General features: G+C 38.7%; 1 protein-coding gene across 2 annotated transcripts in view; it reads left to right on the plus strand.

The window, feature by feature from the left end:
* EPB41L4A (erythrocyte membrane protein band 4.1 like 4A) overlaps window positions 1–24,649 on the plus strand; it is a 259,311-nt gene that overhangs the window by 136,233 nt on the left and 98,429 nt on the right. For both annotated transcript variants that reach the window (XM_029216795.1, XM_029216794.1), the window contains exons 5-10: window positions 4,518–4,596; window positions 14,378–14,475; window positions 15,666–15,786; window positions 18,344–18,431; window positions 20,910–20,998; window positions 21,555–21,618. In XM_029216795.1, coding sequence (XP_029072628.1) covers window positions 4,518–4,596; window positions 14,378–14,475; window positions 15,666–15,786; window positions 18,344–18,431; window positions 20,910–20,998; window positions 21,555–21,618 — 539 coding nt within the window. The remainder of the gene's footprint in view (window positions 1–4,517; window positions 4,597–14,377; window positions 14,476–15,665; window positions 15,787–18,343; window positions 18,432–20,909; window positions 20,999–21,554; window positions 21,619–24,649) is intronic.

The raw sequence follows: 24,649 nt of genomic DNA on the forward strand, positions 1-24,649 counted from the left end.
AAAATAGAAATTATTTTATTTAAGGTGTATTATTCAAGTGTTCCTAAGAGCATTTGAAGTATCTATTTCATTACATGGCATGAAATATTATGTTTAATATCTATAATCTGTAATGCAATTACTTTCTCATCCTAAATAAATGTCATCCTATTAAAAATTTGACGTACAGGAAGAATAAAATGCTGATATTACAATTGAAGAAAAGTTATGTAAGTGAATAATGCATAATTTTTTATCTCATAAGATAGTTTGATAATTAATGAGGGAGAATGGCTCTCACATCTTCCAGCAGATAAGTCAGAAGGAATATCTGTAAAAAGGACAGAATATTTGCTAGTCGTCAGGATTCTCATAGGTGCATTATGATTTAGTTATCCTGAGCTAATGGGAGACTATTATCATTAAAGGCCTTGAAATTAGTCTTCACAAAAGGTAGATTAGAGGATTCCCAGTTTCTGGCTTCTATTTTGCTAGAGTAAAACAACATTAACTTACTTTACATAAGGATTTCTTAAAGGTAGACTCTGTGGAAAGACATAGATCAAGGTGATAATCTAGGAGTTTACTTCATCAGCACCTGATATTTATAGTCAGTCTTAGGCTAGGAAGCCAAAAAATACCTGGGTAGACATATCCTTGCTCCAAAATCTCCATTTCTCTAGCCTTTGATTGATCTATAAAACGGTGATGTGTAGATGAAGTATTTGCTTGCTCTAAAGGTGTTATAATATTTTCCCTGCGAGCCTGTATGCAATAGTGGCCAGCAGGCACTGAACTCTAAGTACTAGCAAACGTGGTTCTCATCATTGGGATCTTGGACGAGTTGCTTTACCTCCTTGGAGCTTTTCCTGCCTTGCATATGTTACCAGATGCTTGTTGGGAATCAGATGTTTAGGAAACATTTTTGCACATTATCAAATACAGTCGAATAGTAATTTATATATTTGGATACCAGACATTTTGTATGTAAGTGGGAAAGGGAGGGCTGATTTGGGCCAAAAGTCCTTAAAGAAAATTAGTCCAAACAATGTTTTTCATTATATATTTTTCAAACTTCTGTTTAACTGCTCATCACTAAATACATTTCAACTATCTAGGCTTGGTCAATAGGGTGCAATCTGTCATGTTCCAGAGAATAAAAGCAGCTCTGGAGTCTGGACAAGGCCTTTCTCCCTTTGTGCACCATCTCAGCAGCATCTGTGCTCCTTCTGCCCCCAGATGCCAGCCCTGGTGTCCTGCAGGTGCAGGTAGACCCATCTGCTCAGTAACACAGAGTTTGATTGGCACAGATCAGCAGCGGGTGGACTTCCTGGCTTTTCTAAATACTTAACAGTCAGTGCCTCCTTGACATCTGTGTTCAGGGGTAGAGGTCTGTTTGTCAGAAATAAAATAAGGAAACATAGAACTCGGACATATGGAATCAACTCTAACCGTAAATTGTAACAAAGTTTCTTTTAAAATTTAGTTTCTAAAAAAGCTCCAGCCTAAGGTGTGCCTTACACAGGAAGGCATAGCTTAGGGGAGCAGGACGAGGCCCTAGTGTTGCTTGTCTTCTGTGTGCCAGGAACAGGGGTTTTATACACATAGCTTGTGTGTCATAATAATAAATAATAACATAGTTCATATATTGTAAGTTCATTATGGCTTTGTTATCTGTTGTTCTATGTAACTTCCTCTCCCCAGCTTCTAAATTTGTGACTTTATTTACTTAGTTAAAAATGAAAATAAACTGTATGTCTGTTATACAGTATCAGAGACTTGGGATAACAGTGTGTGGGTGGAAGTATTTTTACACAGGTGCCTGTTTCATATCTTTTTTATTTGTGTGGGAGAGCTTTTGTTGGATAAAATAATTAGAAACTATGACCACCGATTGGTGCACCAGGTAACAAATCCATTTTAAAACAGATTTAATATAAGATCTAGTTACCACATTGCTCAGAAGTATGCAGTTTTGGAAACAGTGCAGGTTATATTTGTACCTTCTGAAGTAGAAATATTTCTAGTGAAAATATAATGTGGCTGGCAAACGAAGGGGCTTGTGTCCTCTTGCACAGTATGAGTGTTTAATTATATTTTATATTTTCCCAGGTACAGTTCCAGATTTTGTTTCACATATATTTGGTATTTGTGCATGTAGTTCTTCTGTGTGTGGTAAATGACTGAGATGAGAAATGTGTTCTTAAATATGTAAGAACATATTTTTAGATTCAGAAAAGTTTAAGAATGAAACAGATATTGCTCCTAATCCTACCACATAGCCTCACTGATAATTTTGTTTTTAAATGGTAAGAGATATACATGATAAGAAATTTCTGACTTATCAGTTTTGCTAAAAGTAGAATTTAAATGTTCTCACTGAAAGGAAAAGTTAGTATGTGAGGGGATGGATGTGTTAATTAACTTGCTGGGGAGAAATGCTTTCACAATGTATACTTTTAAATATCTTATAATTTAATTTGTCAATTATACCTCAATAAAGCTGGGCAAAAAAAGTTTACAGCCCCTCTTCCCAAAGTTTACCACTCTTGGTAATTTCTTATGCATTCTTCTGTTGGGGTGTGGGCCCATATTTTAACAGATAACTTTCTTTTACACACAGAAGGAGTCATATTTCTGCAGTCAGAAATAGAGCTTGGTGATCTTTTCCCATCAGTACATAAAGTTCCCCTCTGCCCATTTAAACGGTTGAATGGTACCCTGTGTATGTCCTGTGGTTGACTTAAATGGTCCACCTGCTGCTGAGCATTTAAATTGTTTCCACCATTTTGCAGATTTGGGGGGTACTTTTTGAAATACTTAGGTGGTTTTTAAAACTATTCATTTTGTTTATCAGTAATCTTTCCTCATTATGAAAAATACATATGTTGTAGAAAATGTGAAAAATGGAAAAATTAGAAATAAATAAAACTTGTGCTTATCTCACTAACCAGAGATGAAAAGAACTGGCAATGTTCTAATGTATTTGGTCCTGTCTTTTTTCTTGTGTTTATGAGCACATAGACCCATACTACATAGATAACTACATAGTTGAAGCCTTACTATTGCCCAATTCTGAACCCTTGTTTTTTCATTTTGCATTTTCTGTCTTTAGAAATTCTTGGTGAGTGTAATTTTTTAAACAACTTTGTTGAGGTATCTTTGACATAAAAAATTTGTATATATTTAAGGTGTACAACTTGATGTTTTGACAGACGTATACATTGTGAAAAGAGTACCACATCAAGCTAAATAATTTATCTATAACCTCGGCATAGTTACCGGGGTGGGCGTGGGGTGAGAAGATTTAAATTAAGATCTATCCTCTTAGCCAATTTCAAGTATGGAATACAGTAGTAGTATACAATAGTCAACTATCGTCCCCAAACTCTACATTAAGTCACCAGAACTCATTCATCTTGCATAACTGACACTTTTTACTGTTTGACTGACAGCTTCCCATGTCTCCCTCCTCCTGGCCCTGGGCAGCCACCATTCTACTCTCTGCACTTAGGCATGTGACTGTTCTAGATTCCACATATAAGTGAGATCAGGCAGTATTTGTTTTTTTGTGTCTGGCTTGTTGCACATAGCTTAATGTTCTCCAGGTTCATCCATGTTGTCACAAATGGGAGGATTTCCTTCTTTTCATGGCTGAATAATATTACATTGTGTATGTATATCCCATTTCTTTGTGCACATTCATCTACAGATAGGTTGTTTCCATGTCTTGGCTTTTGTAAATAATGTTGCAGTGAAAATGGGGGTGCATACATCTCTTGGAGATCCTGATTTCATTTCCTTTGGATAAATACCCAGTAGTGGGATTGTTGGCTCATATGGTAGCTCTGTTTTTAACTTTCTGAGGAACTTCCATACTGTTTTCCCTAATGGTTTGATCAATTTCCATCACACCAACAGTGCACAAGGCTTCCCCTTTCTCCACATCCTCATCAACACTTTTGTCTTTTTTTTTTTTTTTTTTTTTGCGGTACACGGGCCTCTCACTGTTGTGGCCTCTCCCATTGCGGAGCACAGGCTCCGGACGTGCAGGCTCAGCGGCCATGGCTCACGGGCCCAGCCGCTCCGCGGCATGTGGGATCCTCCTGGACTGGGGCACGAACCCGTGTCCCCTGCATCGGCAGGCGGACTCTCAGCCACTGCGCCACCAGGGAAGCCCCACTTTTGTCTTTTTGACAATAGCCCTTCTTGTAGCTGTGAGGTTGGCATCTCACTGTGGTTTTGATTTGCATTTTCCTGATGATTAGCCATGTTGAATATCTTTTCATGTATCTTTTGGCCATTTGAATGTCTTCTTTGGAAAAATGTTTATTTACGTTCCATTATTGTAATTGGGTTATTTGGTTTTTTGCTATTGAGTTGTATAAGTTCCTCATATATTTTGGATATTAACCCCTTATCCAGTATATGGTTTGCAAATATTTTTGCTGAGTGTAATTTTTAGCAGTTGTGTAATATTACACTACTACTTTGACTAATTTATAATGTGAAATTTAATTTCTATTTCTTATTTTTAGCTGGACCTCCGTATACTTTGTATTTTGGTATTAAATTCTATGCCGAAGATCCATGTAAGCTTAAAGAAGAAATAACCAGGTATAGTACTGACTTTGCTTTCGATCAGTACATGTATGACATATACAAAAGGCTTTATTTAAAACAAATTGGGGTCAAATATTTGGATGGGTGTCTGCAGGCATTTTGTAATGGGACTACTGTGAGAGCTAAATTTAAACTAGCATTGCGTGAGGCAGTTCAGTGTCTGATGATAGATGTGTTTGAACAATGGAATGGACCTGGGTGACATGATAATAGATTCTGCATCTGCTGTGATGGGATATTTCTGTATTGTTATTGTGAAGGATGCATTCAGTCTTTGTAGTCCTGTAAACGTAGCCATCTGAACTGCATAAATGGAGGATATATATATTTTTAAATTTATTTTATAGAAGTACAGTTGATTTACAATGTTTTGTTAGTTTCTGCTATACAGCAAAGTGATTCAGTTATACATATACATATACATATATATTCTTTTTCATATTCTTTTCCCATGGTTGAATATAGTTCCCATGGTTGAATATAGTTCCCTGTGCTATACAGTAGGACCTTGTTGTTTATCCATTCTATATATAATAGTTTGCATCTGCTAATTCCAAACTCCCAATCCCTCCCTCCCCCACCCCACCTCCCCCTTGGCAACCACAAGTCTGTTCTCTATGTCTCTGAGTCTGTTTCTGTTTCATGGATAAATTCATTCATGTAGAGACAATATTTTGATGCTGAGTTTGCATACGTAATTATAAACTTGAAGAGCCACTCACTTCTCTTTAATTGTTGTAGCTTAAATATCAGCTGTTCAGGGATTTCATTCATCTCTATGGAAAATGAAAAGATAATTGCTTTTAGTATTAAGGGAGAGAAAAAACCCAGTGTTTTTTAATGCATTACTTTACCTTTGTCATCAAATATTTCAGTTAAGACAGAATTTCTGATTCGTATTGATTATATTGTTAAAGCAGCCCACACCAACATTTGAAAATGGCTTATAAAGAGCAGACAATAGCATTATGTTTTCACTTATTCCACTAGTGACCTGCCTGCATGTGATAGCAAAAACAGAAGCGTTTTCCCTAACTTAACTCTAAGTGGTCAGTTTTCCTAGTGAGCGCGTCATTGGCTTGAGTAAAGCCTAATGCATTGCTCAGAAAATTGGAAATCATCTCCTTGATAACTAAGACAGTCTATGGTCTTGTTTCTATTCTATCCTTTCATCTTTTTCCTTAGACTTTCTTTTGTCTTGATTCTGCACTGCACACAGAAGAGTGAGAAGAGGGTCAGCTAATCAGACTTTTTCTCTTCTGCTCTGAAGTGCTGTAATTAGGCCTCATTTGTAGAACTGTGCTGACATCTGCTTTGCGCCTCCTATCACCACATTGTTAACGAGCACTTGCAAAGGCAGGGCTAGAATTTCATGAAGAGTCTTTGCATTCAAGAGGGATTTCTGAGTTGAGGGCTTATGGGGAAACTGAGTCCAAGTGGTATAAATGCACATTTATATCTGTAACTCATTAGGGAATTACAGGGCACAACATTTTATGAAAATACAAGGAAAGTTCTTCATTTTGATGTTATCAGTAACCTCTCTGTGCTCAATTTCCTCACCTGTAATATTGGAGATGTACCTGTATCGTAAGGTTTTTGTAAGCATTAAATGGAATAATGTTTGTAAAGCTCTTATAAGTTGGTTGTTTCGGCTCATAGTTAAGTGCTTTCGGCTCGTAGTTAAGTGCTTGATAAATGCTAGCACTTATTATTTCATTCTCTCTTGCTCTGGTGGTTCAGTGAGTTACGTCTTTTTGTGTGTGTGTGTGTGTGTGTGGTACGTGGGCCTCTCACTGCTGCGGCCTCTCCCGTTGTGGAGCACAGGCTCCAGACGTGCAGGCTCAGCGGCCATGGCCCACGGGCCCAGCCGCTCCGCGGCACGCGGAATCCTCCCGGACCGGTGCACAAACCTGCGTCCCCTGCATCGGCAGGCGGACTCTCAACAGCTGCGCCACCAGGGAAGCCTTTTTTTTTTTTTTTTTTTTTTGGCTGCATTGGTTCTTCGTTGCTGCGCACGGGCTTTCTCTAGTTGTGGAGAGCGGGGGCTATTCTTCATTGCAGTGCACGGGCTTCTCATTGTGGTGGCTTCTCTTGTTGCGGAACATGGGCTCCAGGTACGTGGGCTTCGGTAGTTGCAGCACTCGGGCTCAGTAGTTGCGACACACGGTCCCTAAAGTGCAGGCTCAGTAGTTGTGGTGCATGGGCTTTGCTGCTCTGCGGCATGTGGGATCTTCCCGGACCAGAGATCGAACCCGTGTCCCCTGCACTGGCAGGCCGATTCTTAACCGCTGCGCCACCAGGGAAGTCCCCCAGTGAGTTACATCTTAAATGAGAGTTAGATTCCAAAAGATACTTGATTTAGTATTAAGAAGGGGGGAAAAGAGCAGTGTTTTATAATGCATTACTTCACATCTGTTTACCAAATACTGATGATGAAGAGAAATTTCCCTTTAGAATCTACTAACAGCTCATTAGCAGAACATATGGATTTGTGTGTGATCTACAACCGCACAATATATTGAATACAGCCTTTTTTTCCTCAAGTTTTAGACCATTTCATGTAAAGAACCAGATGATACTGTTGGCTTAGTTAGTGGCCATGATCTATAATAATTTGTTTTTATTGTACAAAACATAGAGTCGAATTTAAATAAGTTAAATGAGCATTTAATGTGATATTATTGTATACTGACTCTTAGTATATCCTAGAGGTAAAATCATTGATTTGCATGAATATGCTAACTTAAATGGTTAGGCATAATGGACCTTAAAAAGGGAAGGGAGTCAATTACATGAGATAATTTTGGCAAAAGCAAAAACTGAAACCAAAAGACAGAATCCCCCAAAATAAGCTACTAAAGGAAAAGCATACTTAGGCCAGCATTTTCAAGTCGAACATTTATCTTGCTTCCGTTCATTGGAAAATTGTTCCAACCTTCTCTGTAGTGGCTCTTAGGTTGTTTGTAATTTTTTCCCTTCACTTTCTCTCTTCTATTTCTTTTTTATGAAATTTAATTTAAAAAATTGAAGTATAGTTGATTTACAGTGTTTCAGGTGTACAGCAAAGTGATTCATTATACATACACATATATATTCTTTTTCGGATTCTTTTCTGTCATAGGTTATTACAAGATATTTAATATAGTTCCCTGTGTTATACAGTAGGTTCTTATTCCATCTATTTTATACATAGTTTGTAATTTTTTGATATGAAAAATAAAGCTACAGTAAACATGCTTTTTTCCCTGAATTTTATTTTATTATTTTATTTATTTTTTCTTTATTGGAGTATAATTGCTTTACAATGTTATGTTGGTTTCTGCTGTCCAACAAAGTGAATCAGCTGTAAGTATACATATATCCCCATATCCCCTCCCTCTTGAGCCTCCCTATCCCACCCCTCTAGGTCATCACAAATAAACATGCTTTTTAAAAAAAATAATAATTATTATTTTTATTGTGGTGATTCCATCTAAGAACAGTTAAAGGACAAAATATAGTACAGAGTCAAACACAGCTCCCTTTTTTTTTTTGGCCGCGCGCATGTGGGATTTTAGTTCCCCTGCCAGGGATCAAACCTGCGCCCCCTGCATTGGAAGCACAGAGTCTTAACCACCGGGTCACCACCAGGGAAGCCCCTAAACATGCTTTTACTTATTCTTCCATGTATAGTTTTTTTTGAAAGTCACACAATTTCATACATACGGTTACAGACCTCTTTCACCATCTAACCCATTTGTTTTACTCCCACCCTTGTGGATGACTACCCAGCTTGTTTCCTTTTTAAAATTATATGTGATGCTGCATTGAATCTTCTCATGTAGATAAATTATCATGCTAGATGATGTATTCCAGAAGGACATTGTATCTAGGGGGAAAATTTTTTAGATGAATGGGATACATTAAAAAATAAGGCTTCAGACTATGAAAAATATAAGTTAATAGAATTGCTTCAACTGGGAGTACCTGCTATGTGCTCTAAAATGTTTTCTGAATAGATGAAGTTGGGGGACTCTGAGGTCATATATCCTACCCTCCATTTTTATAAAAAGTTCCTGAGATGTTAGCCAGCTTCTTTCTTCTTAAACATTTTAAAGAGAGGAAACCTTACTGCTTCACAAAGCAGTTGGAAGTTCAATAAGAAATAAAAGATCTCTGGAACTTCTGTCATCAGCACTAGGTTTTCTTTCTAGGTTTATGCGAAATTAATCTCTTTTCTCTTTATCAGTTTTTAAAATAATTTGTGTCCTCATGACATCTGTTAAACTTATTTTCAATTCTGATTCAAAATATTATGACAGCCTTCCATGTATTATGTGTCATTCATAGCTATCTTCTGCAGATTCGATAAGCATAATGCACATATTCGTTAAGAAGGCAGCCTTTGGAGGCAGACAGGCTGGGATTTGCAGCCTTGCTCTGCCACTCACTGGTTGTGTTATCTTGAGAAGATTACATAACCTTTTAAAGTCTCAGTTTTCTCGTCTGTAAAATGGCATTATAGTATTTCTTCAGAAAGATGATGGGGGACTTCCCAGGTGGTGCAGTGGTTAAGAATCCACCAGCCAATGCAGGGGACATGGGTTTGAGCCCTGGTCCGGGAAGATCCCACATGCCTCGGAGCAGCTAAGCCCATGCGCCACAACTACTGAGCCTGTGCTCTAGAGCCCGTGAGGCACAACTACTGAAGTCCGCGTGCCTAGAGCCCATGCTCCGCAACAAGAGAAGGCACCTCAATGAGAGGCCCGCACACCACAACGAAGAGTAGCCCCTGCTCGCCGCAACTAGGGAAAGCCTTCATGCAGCAATGAAGACCCAACGCAGCCAAAAATAAATAAATAAAAGATGATGGAGAAATATATAAGATAATACATGCCAAGTACTTACCATAATGCAAAAATGAAGTGTTCAGTAGATGGTGGGGGTAGTTAAAATAGAAATAATGATTATCTTATATTTTCAAATTACTGACTAAAAAATTAGGGAGGAAAAGACCAACTTGGAGCCCTGAGGATAGGTCTTCCAGGTTAAAGTCAATCCATTAATCAGAGTATCCTACTACTGCCCTCTAGCCTGCATTTCTTGAATTTATACATAAAGACAGAATTCACTCACTCACTCACCGTCCTTTCAGTACTGTGTGGAGCATTGTTGTCCAGTGCACTGAGGACAAGGAGATTCTATAGTGACCAAAAGAGAGCTATGGTTTCAGTCCTCGAGAGAGAGAAGACGGAGAGTGAGTGGGTCTGAGTGAGTGAGTCTGCCTGTTGCTTTGCTGACAACCCTATGTGTGATGACACTGAAATTTTAACTCTTTCTAAAAAGAGAATAATGTTAGTTCCAAATGACTTGTTCATGATGAATACATTTTAGCTTCTGAAAACAGGTGTTTGGTTTTTAATATTTTATTGTACTTTGTTGGGGATTGACATTAAGCTCGTCAATTATTTATTATTATTATACTGGGTAATCCATATCCTTCTCTTTGTTAAGGTTAGTGTGTTTTAGCTTCTTTATGAGCTGAGTGACCTTCAGTCACACATTCTCTTCCGGTGTCCCTGTCTCCTTCTCTAAGTGAAGTTAATGGGTCTCAACACATCTGAGTTGAGCTGTGGGTCACATTTCAGTATGGATTCAAAAGACATTGTGACCTTTAAAGGACTATATAAATACAAGGTGGTACTGCTACTCTTTGCTCCTATATGTTTATCATCAGTTTTAAACTGCAAAAATGTTATTCCCAATCTTTGTCATTTTCTCCTGAGAGTCAGTGGGTGCTTTCTCTCCTCCTTTTCTTTTTCTTAAGTCATACATGCTATTTCCCCCACAGTGTTCAGTACTATGTTATTATTTAAACATTTCCTTCTGTCCTGCACATTAAGTTTCATCCAGAATGATTAGGCTCCTGTCACAGGCTGCATCCCTCTCTGTTGGATGCAGAAAACCGTCCTGCCTTTCCTCTAGGCAGGTGCTCTCCTCCCAGATGTCTCAGTGTCACATTTTGCTGGCACCAGAAATCAAACTTCTACTTGTCCTCATATCTTTCAGTTTCCTCACCAGGGTCTCAAGTCATTGGAAGATACACTTCAGCCTTCATTGCTGTGAGCCTTCCTGGCTGTCTTGGGCCCCAGAAGTCTCAGGAGAACCTCCTGTTTGGGCTCTGGAAAGAACAGCATCTCTTCTTTAAGCAAATCTCCTTTGCCTGTTCTTCTCATCTCTGACACTTGCTAAATTGCCTATGGTCCTTAGCAGCTTGTACATCCTGGGTGTCAATTCAGCTCTGTTCTACGAACATCACACAAACACAAAATGGCGAGGCCAGTATTTCAGGCCCTTCTCTTGTGTTGTACTGGTTGTACTGTTGTGATGAGTGAGGATGGGGTGCAAGATGGAGGGCTTCTCCCCCAGGGCTCATAATCTAGCTTGGGCCACAGTGCATGTACACCAGTATGGTAATTTACATACAGAGATAGCCAGTAATGCGGCCTCTGCTTTGTACCAGGGTGTGTTCTGGAAAGCTTCCTTATTAAGAGGCTCATGTTAAATCAACATTTTTTTTCTCCAATGTGGGTACAATGTAACTAGGGTTACAATATAATTTATTGTTCAAATCCTAACACTTGGGAGAATGATGAAGAGAGTTATTAATAATGGAGAATGTGTAACAAACTTAAGCTAGAACTGTCCTAGGCAAACTGGGATTTATTGGGTTAAAACCAGAGATAAACAAGGACTCACACATGCAGTCATAGCCTTAATCAGAATGATGTAGAAGGAAAGACTCAGGAACTCTAAGTCTGTAATTTAAATAAAAAATTGTAGTCTAGGTCCCATAAATGGACAAAATAAGTTATATATAGTTAAAAACAAGCCCTGAGATAAGATAAAATGTTCAGCATGTAAAAGTATGATTTTACTGTATCATAGATTTGTCTTATACAAAACTAGTATGATGCTTGCTGTGATAAAAATTAATAAAATTATTAGTTAAAAATAGTTTACTTGTCTCCTTTGATTTTAGTGGATTATTTTTTTTAATGGAATGACTTAAAGATCTCTAGTATCTTTAAAAGGCAGGCTATCCAGGGAGGTTTGAACAGATGTCCTTTTTTTCTTCATGAATTTCTCAGAGACAACAAAGAATGTTCATTTTTTTCCATTTTCATCTATCTGTCTATCTGTTCATATATCTATCATCAAGTCAACAGCTATTTACTGAGCAGTTACTGTGTGCTAAACCCTAGGTACTGGGAATACAGTCACCAGTGGGGTCTGGTTCCTTTTTCTTTGTACCGGCTTGTCTTTCTCTGTTTCAGCTCTGTCTTGTAAAAGCAAGGAGAAATCATCTCTTTGGTTCTCTTTCCCTTTCTGAAGCAAAGTCTTATGGGATTAGGTCCCTCAGTTTCTTTATTTGGCAAAAGATCTTACTATTCAGTCAAATGTTATAAAAGTCTTAATGGAGCAAGACAAATGTGCCTCTGTGACCCATTTACTCAAAAAAATACACTTTAGGAAAAGAGATTCCAAGTTAACAATAGAGGAAGGGAGTGAAGCTAAACACAAGTTTCCAGCAAGCAGTAGTAATTCTGGGGAAATGTCTCTATATTTTTGCATTTCAGTTCTGCTAATGTCACTTTACTCTGCTTTTCTCCTCTTCAAGAGGAACCCAGATGATTATAACAAACTGGATTTGATATCTAAGATGAGCATTCAGGGAATGGAAAGTAGTTAGTAGGGCTGGGAAAGTGAACGCAACTTAAGGAGTGGGGTTAGCCATTGGTAATGGCAAGAGATTTGGCTCAAGAAATAAGCAAGTATTGTAAGCTATCTTAGGGATCTTGAACTTTGTCCTGAAGGCAAAGGGAAGTGTCTTAAGTTTTGTTTGTTTTTAAATCAAGGGAATGACATTATCCTAGTTACCTCTTGGAAGTGTCTTTTGCAAGGGAGATAAGTATGACTAGTGGCAAGGGTAGTGAAGGTTTTAGAAACCCAGTGGTTAGTGACCTGGACTAGGAGATGGAAGACAGTGTATAGACTCCAAAAAACAGGTTTAGTGATTGAACGTGGGTGCCAGGGGTTACACATTGTCCTGGGTTTCCCTTGCTTATGTGTCTGGAGAACCGTGGTGACATTTACTAACTGAGTAGTGGGGAAACACAAGGTGTTAGGCAGATTTTCACCTAAGCCTGTGGGTACAAAGTTGATTATCAGTCTTCTAGAAATAATCAGAGTAGCATCTAAAATTCACTAAGAACTTCTGTTGTGAGCCTTGGGTGAAGAAAAACTTACCACGGCTGATTTTTATAATTAATTTCCTATGCTTTTTTCCTGCCATTCCCAATGACAGCAAGCATCACCTTGCAAAGAAAGAGAAATCACAAAAGACAGCCTGGTGTATGTGTGTGTGTGTGTGTGTGTGTGTGAGAGAGAGAGAGAGAGAGAGAGAGAGAGAATAAGTGATCATGGCTGAGGATGGCATGGATGGTTCATTGTATTGGTTCATAAACCTCTTTCACCCACTGGCAGAAAGGCTGAATGGGAGGGGTAGGGGGAAAGCTAGCTAAGGTTGCATAACATCCTGATTAAGAGAGTGCTAGGGTCACATTGCCTGGGTTCCAGTTCTAGCTATGCTACTTAACTAGTGTGGACAAATTTTTTCATCTCTTTGTGTCTGTTAGCTTCTTCATCTGCAAAAGAGATAATAATAGTGCTAACCTCATTTTAAAATCTTAAATAAGTTATTGTCTGTAAAATACTTGGAATGAGTTACTATGTTTACAATGTTTAGAACAGTGGGTAGCAGTATTATTTATTCATTCATTCATTCATTCATTTATTTATGGTGGCTGTGTTGGGTCTCCGTTGCTGTGCGTGGGCTTTCTCTAGTAGTGGTGAGTGGAGGCTACTCTTCGTTGCGGTGCACGGGCTTCTCATCGCAGTGGCTTCTCCTGTTGCAGAGCACGGGCTCTAGGTGCGCGGGCTTCAGTAGTTGTAGCACGCAGGCTTCAGTATTGTGGCATGCAGGCTCAGTAGTTGTGGCTCACGGGCTCAGTAGCTGTGGCGCACAGGCTTACTTGCTCCACGGCATGTGGGATCCTCCTGGACCAGGGCTCGAACCCATGTCCCCTGCGTTGGCAGGCAGATTCTTAACCACTGCACCACCAGGGAAGCCCAGTAGCACTATTATTATACAAGGTTTTCTTTTAGCAGATGGAATGAGCAAAGCTGCAGATAATGGGCAGCATCTTAATAAGTGGGAGGATTGATAGAATTACATTATTATGACCTTTCTGTCCTGTATCCATGATTTTAGACCTTGATAACACATAGCATATTGGCTGGGTCCTTGTAATTTGTTCATCCCAGTGAGAACATGTTGTAGTGTTAGTGGCAGTGGCAGTGATGAGAATGGTGAGACTAGCTTGTATGAAACCTCCACGTCAACCTGATGAGGTGTAGATACTTCATGGTCTCACTTTTACCCTTGAAGAGCCTGGCTGTTATGTGAAGCAGCTGCCCAAGGCCAAGAGCTCGTGAGTCCTGGAGCTGGGATGCAATCCAGTTGGTTTAACTTGAGAGCCTGCACTCTTTAGCCACTACCCTGATTGCCTCTGCAGTGTGTGTAAACAGTCCCTGTTCACACAACGGCCCCCTCACAAAAGAGAAGAAAGTGGCTTTATTTTCGTGAAAGGTGAATGGGTTTAAGGGTCTGAAACTACAGGTCAGGGTAGTGGAAGGTATCATTAATCTCTCTTTTCCATTTCTCTTTTAGATATCAGTTTTTCTTGCAGGTGAAGCAAGATGTCCTTCAGGGCCGGCTGCCCTGCCCTGTCGACACTGCTGCTCAGCTGGGAGCGTATGCCATCCAGTGTAGGTTCCACTTAAGCATATTTGCTTCAGAGCTCTTGAGAAGAATGTTTGAATTTTTCTTTTAAAGCAATTTTATGAAGTTCTTCTTATCAAATGACATTTTGCTAAAAAGAAATTGAATTTAGTCAGAATTCAAGTTTTAATCAGTGTGCCTTCAGAAGGGGTAAAAGTGAAGCCGGTTACATTATACCTTGTAGTAGGTTGCATGGAGTTTTAGTCACAGGAATAGCACTGATTCTTGATTCCATGGAAGGTCTGAAAATTTGTTCTATTCTACATTCCTCCTGAGTTGATTGATCCCTCTGAACCGCCCTGCCTCAGAGATCCCACTGCTTCCAAGCGGCTGTTGTGATGACTCCACGTGGGCAGGTGCCATCGCCAGTTTAGAGCGTGGCCCACAGTCCGCACCCGTTGTCCGTCAGCTCTTGCCATCCATGTTGCGGCCATGGGGGCAGCTCCAGGTTGTACTGTCGTTTTGGAGGCTGAAGCTGAGGCTGTTTCCACTTATATTTACTGAGCCCCTTCTAAGAATCAAGCAGGGTATGGAGGTGATGAGACAGCATGTTCCTTGCCTGTGTGATTCTTGCAGACCAGAAATAGCTTAGAAAAAATATTCTAGGAAAAATGTTGTGTAAATGAACTGGGGAACTGGTTGGGTTTGGAAGGTGGATTAATGTAGGGAGAATTTTTATAAGCATAACATAGTGAGCTCTCTGGTTTCATTTAGTTTCTTTGTGTAAACTGTAATGGGGTTATGTGCAGCATTGTATTATATTTCCATGACCATTATGTGGGGCAAATACGTTTTGAACCACATGATTTATCTCTTGGTGTCATTGTCTGAGAGAGGTTATGGTTGTTTTTCACCTCAAGCATTTCCATTATATGTACTTTAAATTCTGTTTACAACATTTTACTTCATATAAACTGGTAAGAATAACTTAAATGAAAATGATAATCATAGTCTTGCAGAAAGCAAAAATTTTATCTTTTTAATATAAGATTTTGTTTATACTATCCATATATTCTCATCAGAGTTGTTTTAAACTAAAATTAGTTATTATCTTATATACATTTATTAATAAAGCATTTGAAGAAAATGTTTAAGCATGAGAAGAATACTTTTATTCCTGTATTTTTAGGAATATTTTCCTAAAATGGAAAAAAATTACAGTTTCTTTCTTTTTTAGCGGAACTTGGAGATTATGATCCGTATAAGCATACTGCGGGGTATGTGTCAGAGTACCGGTTTGTTCCTGATCAGAAGGAAGAACTTGAAGAAGCTATAGAAAGGATTCATAAAACTCTAATGTAAGAATCACATTTTATTAACAATAATCAACATGTTGTACATTAGGGCCCCAGAACTTCATCTTGAAACTATAAGTTTATATTCTTTGACCAACATCTCTCCATTTCCCGCACCGCACCGCCCCATTCCCTACCCCCCCAGGCCCTGGTAACCACTGTTCTAGTCTCTGTTTCTATGAGGTTGGCTTTTTTAGATTCCACATACAGGTGGATTATACAAGAATTTGTCTTTATCTGTCTTACTTCACTAAGCATTATGCCCTCAAGGTCTATCCATAACACTTGAAAGTTGCTAAGAGAGTAGATCTCAAATGTTATCACAACAAAAAACAAATGGTCATTATGTAACGAGATGGAGGTGTTGGCTATGCTATAGTGGTGATCATTTTGCAGTATATAAATGTATCAAATCAACATGTTGTACACCTTTAACTTATATAATGTTATATGTCAATTATATCTCAGTAAAGCTGGAAGAAAAAGAATCCCACTTTATGTCACATCGCCCATCAACCATCATTTTATGCTATTGACAGGCTTAAGAAAAGTTTCTTAACAAATTCTTCATCTGTGCCTTGAACATTTTTTCTTTTCAAAGTTTTTTTTTCTTTTTTTACTGCTTATAACACTAAAATGCACATAGGAAACCCAGACAATTTAAAAAGTATAAAGGGAAAAAAAGTGTAAAAGAGAGAGTAAATCCCAGTACCTGAAGTCAACATATTTTTAGTTAATGGCCTTTCAGACCTCTCTCTATGCATGATTTCCCATAGAGAAAATTTATTTTATATAGATTTATGTATGTATGATTTTACAATGAAATCATTCTGTACATACTGTATTTTGCAATCTTCTATTTTTTTCAGTCACCAGTACCTTGTGAAATTTATTTTTTTTAAACTATAAATATATGTTATTACCACAAAAGCCTTAATGTATTCTGGATTTGCTCTGTCTTAAGTATGTAAGTTCTTCACAGTTACAAGCAAAGCCCTATTCAGTCTCTAGCAATGAATCTGGAGATCATGATGCCAGTGTGGAGCCTCAAGGGGTATTATGTTAACACCACATGTGCTTCTGAGAAATAAACACACTCCACTAGTAGGATTTTCAATTAATGGCCTGCAGCCTTGAAATTATAATTTAATTATAGTTATTTTGGTTAAATCCTCTATACTGATTAACTTTGCTTTATTGCCTCTTATGTAACATCCCCCTTTGAATTTGCTTGGTTTCTTTCAGATGCATTACAGTTAAGGTGAAAAAAAGTGTAGAATTAATCTGGTCAACAAAAAATGTTTACCTAAAGGATCTGTTTCAGTGAGTAGCACCAGAAGTCAGTTGCTGAATTGCAGTCAGAGAAACTAGGCTTTCCACCTTGTGTTAACATGCCCCAGAATGCTCTCCAGCCTGGTTCTAGAGTCCTTCGTTTTAAGGTTTCACTGAAGTGGGTGCTAAGAGAGTATATGAAGGGCACCGTGTTTGGCACATCCTGAGAATACTGATTCTGCTAGGAGTTTCCAAGTACACTTATGTTTTGAAATTATCAGGGAGCTTTGATAAAGGACCTTATCTGTTTTATGGCATGGCGTTGACAGCGTGACTGTTATTTCTAAAAGACTAAAGCTTGATCAAGGTTTGGTAGCTTTCTTGTGTCTAATTTGTGGTAAACATTCTTCTTTATAGATTTCAAAAGTATTATATTGCTGGGCTTTCCAGAGTACCATGGCTGAAACATGGGATTGCATCGAAGCAGGATTTCTTAATTTTTAAAAATTTGTGACTCCTTTTGTTAACCATTAAAAATCTCTCTCTCTCTCTCTCTCTCTCTCTCTCTCTCTCACACACACACACACACACACACACACACACACAGAGAGAGAGAGAGAGAGAGAGAGAGAGAGAGAGAGAGAGAGAGAGAGAGAGAGAGGGAGTTCCAGTCATCCATGGAGATTCCTGGCAGATGCTAACCCTCTTTAGGAATGAATGCTATTTTCTGTATATTGTCACCAATGAAGATTTTGGGAAGATTTTTATACTTTGTATTAAGAAAGTGACAAGTACTTTTACAGTTTCTAAAGGACTACACATGTGCTCAGGAGATGCTGATGGGCCCCGGTTGGGTGGTGAGGGCCCATTCTCTTCTTCCCTCCAACACTGCTCTCCTTCGTTTCCCTCCCGGTGGAGAGCTGCCGGTACACAGAGACGTTTTACTGTCCGTAAAGGGTATGCTTTTTAATTTGAGTGCTTATATGCTCAGTAATCTGTTTGGGGGTTTCTGAAACTGAGACTTTTTAATATATGGGGGGCTACTGAGATCAGCTATAATGAGCAAAACTAGATTTGGTAAATGAAATTAACTTACAAGTATCACCTCAGGGTATTAAAATTTTGTCACCACGAAGGCAAGAGTCTTCTTGAAATACAAAGGCTTATGTTTGCATTAGCACAAAGCATTATTTATTTTTCCAGTGAATATAGTGAAAATGGCTTCTGTTCCCTGTGAGCATAGTAGCTATCAGTAAAGTAAGGCTCTTTGTTTTTATGCTGGGCGTAGGGGTCAGGCTCCTTCTGAAGCGGAGCTGAATTATTTGAGGACTGCTAAATCCCTGGAGATGTATGGTGTTGACCTCCATCCTGTCTATGTGAGTAACATTTAATTAACACAGAGTATTTTAAGCTGATGACATTTTCTTAAAAAGTCACTGGAACTCCCAAAGGAAAGGAGCAGTCCTGTTGTTTAGCGAGATGATACTTCTTCATCTGATGTTTTTGAACACAAAGAATCTCTTGCGTGGATTAAAGCCTAATGAGTTTTGCATAAAGGCCTGTGCTTGTATTTCCATGTGTAGAAAAACAATTAACTGGGCTTGAAAACACAACCTGGATAACAGTTCCAGAGGGCTTAGCTAAACATCAAAACAGTTTTAAATTGGTCTATAATTGATTATATTAGACAGAAAACAGGAGGATTTTCCAAAAAATAGATTTTATGGCTGAAAAACATTCATAAAATCACCTGCCTGCTAAAGTAGACTTTAGGCAACAGTATATGTGTAACTGTTGGTGGTTCTATGTTGGATATGCAGGTTCTGTCAATATTAGGGTTACTGCCTACTGTAGTTGCCACTGCATAAATAGGAGAATTTTTGTAATTTTTCTTCAGTGGCTGATGAGAACTTGTGGAATATGATCAGTGGGCACTTACACTGAATCTGTACTGAGTGTTCAGGATCCAGATCTTCAACTTGGAGCCACTTCTCTAAGGTTACCAACTGGTTATTCTACACCAGTGAGATTGGAATGTCATTGTCTTTGATTTTATGAGAGTTTAGTTACCAATTGACAAATCTGATTATTTGAGAAAATGGACCAGTTGTCTTATTCTTTACACGAAGTGAATTGCTAAAGATTATACGTAGATTGAATGTCATTTGGATTATGGAACTCAGTTGGGTTTTTTTTTGGAACTCAATTTTTAAGAAACCCTGATAAGACTTACTGTAATGCAAACAGCTCATTGATGTATTCATTTTGTAATATGTCTTTTGCTCATCAGAGTTTGCTAAAACAAATCATCTCATATTATTTGTAAAGAATTAGAAGCATCCCTGGTTATACTGTTAATATGGCAATAAAAGTTACATATTTGGGAGAAGTAGTAGCTCCCTGATAAATTACAGTCTAATCTCATTAAACCATTAAATGCTCCATACTACTGTCCTTTAAAAATACTTCTAAAACTTTGTGGAGTAATTTTTTTTTTTTTTTCTTCTAGCCACATTAATCTTATTAGGTTTTCAGTTTTTTAAAAAATATATTTTATAGGAAATGTATAAAGAGAGAGTCTTCTGCAAAATGCTTCTGCATTTGTATAATGTTTATTCTAATTCAAAAATATTTCTTTTGTGGGAGGTGGAAATTTATGGCAAATGAACCGAATTCGTTGGAAGCTTCCATACATTCCTTTAAAATCGAATTTTTAGAACTGAAAGTGGGTAACAGCTGATATTTTTTGAAAATACATTAGTTATGTTCCTTGGGAATTTGACTTTGCAGTCTGTTATTTGACGTTAGGGTAGAAAAAAGATGGATACAAACACAATTCGCTGTGTGTTCTTGGTATCCACTCTGTGACCTTTTCATTTCAGAATCCCATTTTCTTTTTTTTTTTTTTTGCGGTACGCGGGCCTCTCACTGTTGTGGCCTCTCCCGTGTGGAGCACAGGCTCCAGATGCACAGGCTCAGCGGCCATGGCTCACGGGCCCAGCCGCTCTGCGGCACGTGGGATCCTCCCGGACCGGGGCACGAACCCGCGTCCCCTGAATCGGCAGGTGGACTCTCAACCACTGCGCCACCAGGGAAGCCCAGGATCCCACTTTCTTAATTGGGATTTGTTATTGCCCGGAAATGAAGGGTTTCCAGTCTTTACCTAGCAGAAAAGATGGTATTTTAAAATGTTTGGTAAGTCTTAAAGTCACAAATGGAAATAGGAAGCAGCATGCTGGAGACCTCAGAAAATCCATGTGTATGTCTGCAGGTGGCTGCCTGAGATTTCTGGGGAGGGCGGTGGTGAACCAGGACTCATGATTGTCCCGGTCAGAGAGTAAGATCAAGACGAGTCCTTGGAAGGCGCCCTTGAGAGCAGCCAGTGGTTGTCAGTTCTTGGCTGCACAGGAGAATCACCTGGAGCATTTATGTGTTTTTGATACCTGGGCCCCTTCATTACAGAGTCTCATTTAACCAGTTTTGATGGTACCCAGGCATCAGCATTTTAAGCTGCATGAGGGATTCCTGGTTAATGTGCAACCAGGGTTGAACACCACTGTAGAAGCAACACGGGGTGAATCAGTCAGTGGCTGGATTGGTAGGTAGTCCAGGTTCTCTTAATGAACTGAGGTGACCGGTTAGAAAGCACTAAGAAAAATTTTCTTAAAAACTTTGAAAAAAATGAGCAGCACATTAGCTACCATGATAGCTTAGCTAGCTTTCTAAGCTGATGTCTTTCAAAAACCAGATCTAGTATTTATGCAACAGATTATGTGTGTATGGCTAGTTACAGTTTGAGAAAGAGTTTTTACATGAACAAATTTATGGTTATAAACATATGTTTGTTTTTGTAGGGAGAAAACAAATCTGAGTATTTCTTAGGATTAACTCCGGTTGGTGTTGTTGTCTACAAGAATAAAAAACAAGTGGGGAGGTATTTCTGGTAAGTTTAACTTGAGGACAGAGTTGGTATTAAAGTTGTACGCTGTATGTATTCGGCTTATGGGACTTGTATGTCATTGAAAGAGTTGGGGAAAGGCAAACAGGTACATTTCCAGTGGTTGACAAGTAAATGAGTGAACTTCGGTATAAGTTTTCTTCCAGTGCATATCAGTGTATCTTTTCTCTGTAAATTTCAGGTATTTTGGTTCTGGACTCTCTTGTCCATGGAAGCTGTGTGTAGTAGGATTTCCTACCCATTCCAGGGTAGTCTGTGGGCCCAGGACTCCTCTGAGTTCTAACTCTAAATGGGGAAGGATCTGAGAGAGATAGGGGAGCCCATAGCACTCCACTGTGTCTGGGAAGGCAGCACCACCAGGGCCTGGGGACTCCAGGCTTGTCTTCATTTACTGGAGAAGCCCAGGAGAGTGAGAATGGAGTTTTGTTCAAGAAGGTGTCCAGAATGAAGGATGTACAGGGAACTCTCTACAATTACAGTAGCAGTCTATAAACCAGTCTTTTTCTACTGAACACTTCCCATTATCTGTTTTGCTTTTCAGGCCTCGGATTACAAAGGTTCACTTCAAGGAGACACAGTTTGAACTCAGAGTACTGGGAAAAGATGTAAGTTTGTGTTTAGTGCTTAGCTTCCCTGAGACGGGAAGTCTTGTCTACTCATTGATAACTTAGAAGACACGGTGAAGTAAAATCGCCATGTATTCTTCAGCTGCAGCCACATGGAAGGAGGCTAATTGACTCATGTGAACAATTTGTCAAGGAAGGGAAGGGGAAATGAGTAGAAATGAATGAGTTGGTAATGGAGAGATGTCACTTCAGTTTTAGCAAAGGAAAAAAAATAACCTTTCTAGGGCACAGGAGAGAATAGGATGTGATTATCATTATTAGTGTAATTCGATCTTCAATATGGTCTATGAAGGTAAGATTCATGTAATTAGAAGGGTGCAGCCTGCACGTGGGATAAGACGTGTCCTAATTTTGTCCCGAAGTCAATTGAACAACAACCTGTAGGGAGTCACACTTCTGTTCTTTCCCTAGTTGAGCATGGTAGATAAACCAGATGGGAAATTCTGTGTGCTTTCAAGGGAGACTGTAAGCCAAGGGTGCAGAAATGCAGACGGTCACTCTGCAGGTTGGCAGTGACTTCCAGGACTGTTTGGGTAGTGGGTACAGTGTTTGTCAGAGCCTCAGGGTGCTCTCGTGCATTGACAGGTAGCTTTTAGGAAACTGGGCAAAAGAAGACAGGATGTGAAAGCTTCCTTTTAATCTCCCTGTGAAAATAATGCTCCCTTGAAGTGCTATTCCTATAATTCATGTTGGGATACGTGGATGAAAATATGACGTAGGAGAATTCATCCTTCTGTCTCCTTGATGCTAACTTTATGCTGAAAAAAAACTTAAGTGAACAGTGTTGAATTGACTTTCTAATAAGATACTTGTAGAAAGAAGTAAACAAAATCTGCTGATGCAGCCACAAGCTGGGATACAGGAAGCAAAGTGGCTGCAACCACAGTTGGAACCTGGTATCTGGTTTAGTGCCCCACATGTAGCAGGTGCTCAGTAAATACTTGTGGCCTGATCAGTGAACTGATGTACTGGGATCGTGGGCTGCCAAATCAGAAAACCTGATACTACTATTGGTTCTTCTTCTAGAAAAAGTACAGTGATCCCTCCCAGAACTGTGTGATATGCTGCCAATTATTGATGAAACTAAAATTGAATTTTTGACATGAGTTTTAACTTGTAAGGAGGGGAAATTCCTAGTTTTTAAAGGAACGAATAGTCTAAAAAGCTTGTAGTAGTTCTCAACAGTCTAGTCTGAAGAAAGTCCAGTTTTCTTCAACCTTAAAAGATGTGCTGATAAAAGACTGAATTAAAATTATCCAAAAGTATTGTAGAATAGCTCATTAGATAGTAGTGTTATACAGTTTTCTTCCTATCCTGCTGCTGGTTTCATGTGACTTGATAATGCAAGGAGTAAGGTCTGTTTAATACTTGGAAATAACATTTCACGTTTTTAATAAGAATGTGATAATGGGAATTCCCTGGCAGTCTAGTGGTTAGGACTCTGCTCTCTCACTGCTGAGGGCCTGGGTTCAATCCCTGATCAGGGAACTAAGATTAAGATCCCACAAGCTGCACAGCCAAAAAAAAAAAAAAAAAAAGAAAGTGATAATAAAATGATAAGGCTTTTCATGAAAACAAAATAAACAAAGGGATTACATCAATCTAAAAAGTTTTGGCACAGCAAGGGAAACTATCAACAAAACGAAAAGGTTTTCAGGAATTCTGAATAAGTCTAAAATTATTTGTAGACTAAAATTAGTTTAAGTCTAAAATTATTTAAGTCTAAAATTATTTAGACTTAAATTATTTTTAAGTCTAAAATTATTTTTAACTTAAAATTAATTTAAGTAGCCGAATTCCAACTCCTGTACTCCAAAAGAAAATAATAATAATAATGTCATCATTGCCACTGTAAAACTTGTACATATTACATTAGATTCTCCTCCCAAAGAATTCATTATTTGTTGGGAGGTTGATAAAAATGGATAAAGGGGGTCAAAAGGTACAAACTTTCAGTGATAAAATAAATTGTATATTTGAAAATTTCTAAGAGAGTAGATCTTAAAAAGTTCTCATCACAAGAAAGAAAACTTTTATGTAACTATGTAAGGTGACAGAGCTTGACTTATTGTGGTGACCATTTTGCATTGTATACAAATATCAAATCATTATGTTGTATACCTGAAACGAATATAAGATTATATGTCAGGGGGCTTCCCTGGTGGTGCAGTGGTTGAGAATCTGCCTGCTGATGCAGGGGATGCGGGTTCGAGCCCTGGTCTGGGAGGATCCCACATGCCGCGGAGCGGCTGGGCCCGTGAGCCACAGCTGCTGAGCCTGCGCGTCTGGAGCCTGTACTCCGCAAAAAGGCTGCGATAGTGAGAGGCCCGCGCACCGCGATGAAGAGTGGCCCCTGCTTGCCACAACTAGAGAAAGCCCTCGCACAGAAATGAAGACCCAACACAACAAAAATAAATAAATTTAAAAAAGAAAAAAGAAAAAGGTCACCTGTTCCCTCAATTAAAAAAAAAAAGATTATATGTGTTATACCTCAATAAAAATATAAAAAAGAAAAAGAAATTTCATGGAAGCATTACTATTATTCAAAGTCATTTTTTCCATTTAGACCTAAGTTATTTTTGTGAATGAGGGCCTTTGGTGAACTCCTTGTACATTATTATTACAGTGCCTTAAAATGTCTTCTACAACCTTGGGATAAATATTTGGTAAAGTTGCAGCTAACTCGAACTTTCAGCTTCTTACATTTCTTCATTATTAAGTGAAAATGATAACAAAATTGATGTCAACATGTGATTTTTTTAAAAAATGGCAGTCTCCACAGGGTGGCCCGGTTTCCTACACACATAGCTCCGTCCCTTTGCTGTAGCATCTCTGAGAAGGCACGGATGTTTGTTTGTGTGCAGCCTGAGGCACTGTGTGCTCCTGGCAGTGGTCTCTAGTAAGGTGCCAAAGCAGGTCACGTATAACTCAGGCTTGAATCAAAGGAATTTTAAAATTTATTTTATTTTATTTTTAAAATTTTTTTAAAAATTTATTTAATTAATTTATT

This window comes from Monodon monoceros, unplaced genomic scaffold, assembly GCF_005190385.1.
Source record: "Monodon monoceros isolate NGI ecotype Baffin Bay Population unplaced genomic scaffold, NGI_Narwhal_1 Super_Scaffold_12, whole genome shotgun sequence".
Lineage (NCBI taxonomy): Eukaryota > Metazoa > Chordata > Mammalia > Artiodactyla > Monodontidae > Monodon > Monodon monoceros.